Source organism: Calidris pugnax, unplaced genomic scaffold, assembly GCF_001431845.1.
Source record: "Calidris pugnax isolate Ruff unplaced genomic scaffold, ASM143184v1 scaffold387, whole genome shotgun sequence".
Classification (NCBI taxonomy): Eukaryota; Metazoa; Chordata; class Aves; order Charadriiformes; family Scolopacidae; genus Calidris; species Calidris pugnax.
In genome coordinates, this window is record NW_015091094.1 from 2,203 (window position 1) to 9,093 (window position 6,891).

At 59.3% G+C, this 6,891-nt stretch overlaps 1 protein-coding gene across 1 annotated transcript in view; it reads right to left on the reverse strand.

The window, feature by feature from the left end:
- Nucleotides 1-6,744, reverse strand: part of LOC106897318 (gamma-secretase subunit APH-1A-like) — a gene marked incomplete at both ends in the record, with an annotated part of 8,932 nt that extends 2,188 nt beyond the window's left edge. Inside the window, one exon of the mRNA XM_014957900.1 lies at nt 6,574-6,744. Within this exon, the coding sequence (XP_014813386.1) occupies nt 6,574-6,744 (171 nt within the window). The remainder of the gene's footprint in view (nt 1-6,573) is intronic.
- Nucleotides 6,745-6,891: the final 147 nt, after the last annotated feature.

Here is a 6,891-nt window from a genome sequence, read left to right on the forward strand (position 1 = left end):
ACCCCCCCCCACCTCAGACCTCGCCACCACCTCCCTCCTCCTCCTCCTCCTCCTCGCCTCCTGAGGGGCCACGCACGAGCCCGTGTCCCGTGTCCCTCATCCCACCTCCTGCATCCCATGTCCCATGTCCTGCATCCCATGTACCACATCCCATGTCCCATATCCTGTGTCCTGCATCCCGTGTACCACATCCCATGTCCTGCATCCCATGTCCCATGTGCCACATCCTGCATCCCATGTACCTCATCCCATGTCCCATGTACCACATCCCGTGTCCTGCATCCCATATCCCGTGTCCTGCATCCCATATCCCACATCCCACCTCCTGCATCCCGTGTCCTGCATCCCGTGTCCCATGTACCACATCTCGTGTCCCATGTACCACATCTCCCATGTCCTGCATCCCATGTCCCATGTCCTGCATCCTGTGTCCCATGTCCCACATCCCGTGTACCACATCCCATGTCCCATGTACCACATCCCATGTCCTGCATCCCATGTCCCGCATCCCACATCCTGCATCCTGTGTCCTGCATCCCATGTACCTCATCCCATGTCCCAAGTCCCACATCCCATGTCCCCCATCTCCTGTGTCCTGCATCCCGTGTCCCACATGCCACGTCCCACGTCCTGCATCCTGTGTCCCACGCAAAACATCCCATGTCCTACATCCCATATCCCACGTACTGTGTACCATGTCCCATGTCCTGCATCCCATGTCCCGCATCCCACATCCTGCATCCTGTGTCCTGCATCCCATGTACCTCATCCCATGTCCCAAGTCCCACATCCCATGTCCCCCATCTCCTGTGTCCTGCATCCCGTGTCCCACATCCCATGTCCCACGTCCTGCATCCTGTGTCCCACGCACCACATCCCATGTCCCACATCCCATATCCCACGTCCTGTGTACCATGTCCCATGTCCTGCATCCCATGTCCTGCATCCCACATCCCGTGTCCCACGTCCTGCATCCTGTGTCCCACGTCCTGTGTCTCAAGTCCTGCATCCCACATCCCGTCCCGTGTCCTGCATCCTGCAGCCCGTGTCCCATGTACCACATCCTGTGTCCTGCATCCCATGTCCCGTGTCCTGCATCCCATGTACCACATTCCATGTCTCTTATTCCACATCCTGTGTCCCACGTCCCGTCCCATGTCCTGCATCCCATGTCCCATGTACCTCATCCCATGTCCCATGTACCACATCCCGTGTCCTGCATCCCATATCCCGTGTCCTGCATCCCATATCCCACATCCCACCTCCTGCATCCCGTGTCCTGCATCCCGTGTCCCATGTACCACATCTCGTGTCCCATGTACCACATCTCCCATGTCCTGCATCCCATGTCCCATGTCCTGCATCCTGTGTCTCGTGTCCCACATCCCGTGTACCACATCCCATGTCCCATGTCCTGTGTCCTGCATCCCATGTACCTCATCCCATGTCCCACACCCCGTGTCCTGCATCCCATATCCCGTGTCCTGCATCCCATATCCCACATCCCACCTGCTGCATCCCGTGTCCTGCATCCCGTGTCCCATGTACCACATCCCCTGTCCCATGTACCACATCTCCCATGTCCTGCATCCCATGTCCCATGTCCTGCATCCTGTGTCCCATGTCCCACATCCCGTGTACCACATCCCATGTCCCATGTACCACATCCCATGTCCTGCATCCCATGTCCCGCATCCCACATCCTGCATCCTGTGTCCTGCATCCCATGTACCTCATCCCATGTCCCAAGTCCCACATCCCATGTCCCCCATCTCCTGTGTCCTGCATCCCGTGTCCCACATCCCATGTCCCACGTCCTGCATCCTGTGTCCCACGCACCACATCCCATGTCCCACATCCCATATCCCACGTCCTGTGTACCATGTCCCATGTCCTGCATCCCATGTCCTGCATCCCACATCCCGTGTCCCACGTCCTGCATCCTGTGTCCCACGTCCTGTGTCTCAAGTCCTGCATCCCACATCCCGTCCCGTGTCCTGCATCCTGCAGCCCGTGTCCCATGTACCACATCCTGTGTCCTGCATCCCATGTCCCGTGTCCTGCATCCCATGTCCCACATCCCTGCATTCCGTGTCCTGCATCCCATGTCCCATGTACCACATCCTGTGTCCTGCATCCCATGTCCCGTGTCCTGCATCCCACGTCCCACAACCCGTGTCCCACATCCCGTGTCCCATGTCCACCCCATGTTCCACATCCCATGTCCCACGTCCTGCATCCCGTGTCTTATGTCCCGTGTCCTGCATCCATCCCATGTTCCGCATCCCACATCCCACATCCCTGCATTCCGTGTCCTGCATCCCATGTCCCATGTACCACATCCTGTGTCCTGCATCCCACGTCCCATATCCCACGCCCCACGTCCTGCATTCATCCCGTGTCCTGCATCCCACGTCCCATATCCCACGCCCCACGTCCTGCATTCATCCCGTGTCCTGCATCCCACGTCCCATATCCCACGCCCCACGTCCTGCATTCATCCCGTGTCCTGCATCCCACGTCCCATATCCCACGCCCCACGTCCTGCATTCATCCCGTGTCCTGCATCCCACGTCCCATATCCCACGCCCCACGTCCTGCATTCATCCCGTGTCCTGCATCCCACGTCCCATATCCCACGCCCCACGTCCTGCATTCATCCCGTGTCCTGCATCCCACGTCCCATATCCCACGCCCCACGTCCTGCATTCATCCCGTGTCCTGCATCCCACGTCCCATATCCCACGCCCCACGTCCTGCATTCATCCCGTGTCCTGCATCCCACGTCCCATATCCCACGCCCCACGTCCTGCATTCATCCCGTGTCCTGCATCCCACGTCCCATATCCCACGCCCCACGTCCTGCATTCATCCCGTGTCCTGCATCCCACGTCCCATATCCCACGCCCCACGTCCTGCATTCATCCCGTGTCCTGCATCCCACATCCCATGTCCTGCATCCCATGTCCCATGTACCACATCCTGTGTCCTGCATCCCACGTCCCATATCCCACGTCCCACGTCCTGCATTCATCCCATGTCCTGCATCCCACATCCCACGTCCCATGTCCTGCGTCCTGTGTCCTATGTCCATCCCATGTTCCGCATCCCACATCCCATGTCCCACGTCCTGCATCCTGTGTCCCATGCACCTCATCCCATGTCCCATGTACCACAACCTGTGTCCCATGTCCCATGTCCCACATCCCACATCCCATGTCCTGCATCTCCCGTGTCCTGCATCCCACGTCCCATGTCCCGCATCCCATGTCCCACGTCCTGCATCCTGTGTCACATGTACCACATCCCATGTCCTGCATCCTGCATCCCACGTCCCATGTACCACATCCTGTGTCCTGCATCCCATGTCCCATGTACCACATCCCATGTCCCACGTCCCACAACCCGTGTCCTGCATCCATCCCATGTCCCGCATCCCACATCCCATGTCCCATGTCCTACATCCTGTGTCCCATGTCCACCCCATGTTCTGCATCCCACATCCCATGTCTCATGTCCCACATCCCGTGTCCCATGTCCCGCGTACCACGTCCCACATCCCATGTCCTGCATCCCATGTACCATGTCCCGCATCTCCCGTGTCCCACATCCCATGTCCCACGTCCTGCATCCTGTCCCATGCACCACATCCCGTGTCCCACATCCCATATCCCACGTCCTGTGTACCATGTCCCATGTCCTGCATCCTGTGTCCCACATCCCGTGTCCTGCGTCCCACATCCTGTGTCTCAAGTCCTGCATCCCATGTCCCACATCCCATGTCTCAGATCCCACATCCCATGTCCCATGTCCTGCATCCTGTGTCTTGCATCCCACGTCCCATGTCCCACGTCCATCTCGCATCCCACATCCCATGTCCCATGTCCTGCATCCTGTGTCCCATGTCCCGTGTCCCATATCCCATGTCCTGCGTCCCATGTCCTGCGTCCATCCCATGTTCCGCATCCCACATGCCATGTCCCATGTCCTGCATCCTGTGTCCCACATCCCATATCCCATGTCCTGTGTACCATGTCCCATGTCCTGCATCCCATGTACCACGTCCTGCATCGCCTGTCCCGTGTCCCACATCCTGCATCCTATGTCCCATGTCCCGTGTCCCATGTCCTGTGTCCTGCGTCCCACATCCTCTGTCTCAAGTCCTGCATCCCATGTCCCACATCCCATGTCCCACATCCCGTGTCCCACATCCCGTGTCCTGCATCCCACATCCCGTCCTGTGTCCTGCATCCCATGTCCCACAACCCGTGTCCTGCATACTGTGTCCCATGTCCACCCCATGTTCCGCATTCCACATCCCATGTCCCATGTCCTGCATCCTGTGTCCCATGTCCACCCCATGTTCCGCATTCCACATCCCATGTCCCATGTCCTGCATCCTGTGTCCCACGTCCATCCCATGTTCCGCATCCCACATCCCATGTCCCACGTCCTGCATCATGTGTCCCACGTCCCGTGTCCCATGTCCTGCATCCCATGTCCCATGTCCTTCATCCTGTGTCCTATGTCCATCCCATGTTCCGCATCCCATGTCCCACGTCCTGCATCCTGTGTCCCACGTCCTGCATCCCATGTCTGTGTCTCAAGTCCTGCATCCCATGTCCCACATCCCGTGTCTCGTATCCCACATCCCATGTCCCATGTCCTGCGTCCCACATACCATCCCGTGTCCTGTGTCCCGCATCCCATGTCCCATGTACCACATCCCATGTTCATCTCACATCCCATGTCCCGTGTTCCACGTCCCACAACCCGTGTCCCACATCCCGTGTCCCATGTCCCACCTCCTGCATCTTGTGTCCCACATCCCGTGTCCCATGTACCACATCCCGTGTCCTGCATCCCATGTACCATGTCCCGCATCTCCTGTGTCCTGCATCCCATGTCCCACGTCCTGCATCCTGTCCCATGCACCACATCCCGTGTCCCACACCCCATATCCCATGTCCTGTGTACCATGTCCCATATCCCACATCCCGTGTCCCATGTCCCATGTCCTGCATCCCGTGTCCCACGTCCCACGTCCTGCATCCCGTGTCCCACGTCCATCCTGTGTCCCGCATCCCCTGTCCCATGTCCCACGTCCTGCATCCCACATCCCATGTCCCGTGTCCCATGTCCCACAAACCACATCCCACGTCCCGTGTCCCGCATCCTGTGTCCCACGTCCATCCCACATCCCGTGTCCCACGTCCTTCATCCTGTGTCCCACGTCCCACATCCCACGTCCCGTGTCCTTCATCCTGTGTCCAATGTCCATCCCATGTTCCGCATCCCACATCCCATGTCCCATGTCCTGCATCCTGTGTCCCACGTCCCATGTCCTGCATCCTGTGTCCAATGTCCATCCCATGTTCCGCATCCCATGTCCCACGTCCTGCATCCTGTGTCCCATGTCCTGCATCCCATGTCTGTGTCTCAAGTCCTGCATCCCATGTCCCACATCCCGTGTCTCGTATCCCACATCCCATGTCCCATGTCCTGCGTCCCACATACCATCCCGTGTCCTGTGTCCCGCATCCCGTGTCCCATGTACCACATCCCATGTTCATCTCACATCCCATGTCCCGTGTTCCACGTCCCACATCCCGTGTCCCGCATCCCACATCCCATGTCCCACCTCCTGCATCCTGTGTCCCACGTCCCATGTCCCATGTACCACATCCCGTGTCCTGCATCCTGTGTCCCACGTCCATCCCATGTTCCGCATCCCACATCCTGCATCCCACATCCTGCATCCCGTGTCCTGCATCCCGTGTCCTGTGTCCATCCCATGTCCCGTGTCCCATGCACCACATCCCATGTCCCATGTCCTGCATCCTGAGGGGAGAAGAACCTGATGGAGTTCAACCAGGGCAAGTGTTGGGTGCTGCCCCTGGGGAGGAAGAACCCCCCAAAACCAGGACAGGTTGGGGGTGACCTTGGAGTCCTGGGGGACAACAGGGTGCCCAGGAGCCAGCAATGGGCCCTGGTGGCCAAGGAGGCCAATGGCATCCTGGGGGGCATCAGGAAGAGCGTGGAGAACCTCAAGGGAGGTCATCCTGCCCCTCTGCTCTGCCCTGGGGAGGCCCCAGCTGGAGCACTGGGACCAGTTGTGGGCTCCCCAGTTCCCACATCCCGCATCCCGTGTCCCACATCCATCCCACATCCCATGTCCCATGTACCACGGCCCGTGTCCTGCATCCTGTGTCCCACGTCCATCCCATGTTCCGCATCCCACATCCCATGTCCCACGTCCTGCATCATGTGTCCCACGTCCCGTGTCCCATGTCCTGCATCCCATGTCCCATGTCCTTCATCCTGTGTCCTATGTCCATCCCATGTTCCGCATCCCATGTCCCACGTCCTGCATCCTGTGTCCCACGTCCTGCATCCCATGTCTGTGTCTCAAGTCCTGCATCCCATGTCCCACATCCCGTGTCTCGTATCCCACATCCCATGTCCCATGTCCTGCGTCCCACATACCATCCCGTGTCCTGTGTCCCGCATCCCATGTCCCATGTACCACATCCCATTTCCACCCCAAAATCATTCCAGGGCCCTGGCTCTTACTTGAGCAGCTTGAAGTAGGCGAATCGGAAGGTCTCCTGCAGCAGGACGGAGACGGAGGCCCCGAAGAGGAGGAGCCCGCGCTGCAGACGAGCGTCCTCCCGGTCACTGAGCTGCACCGACACGAACCACACCAGGGAGGCCAGGAGCAGGGACACCAGCCAGAAGAAGGCCCTGGGGGGGGTCGGGGGGGGACACACGGACATGGGGGACACAGACACACGGACACACACGGACACACAAGAACAGGGGGTTCAGGCCACGGAGCTGGGAATCGCCCGGAAAACGCTGGGGGGATCGGCCGTCGCTGAGCCTGATGGA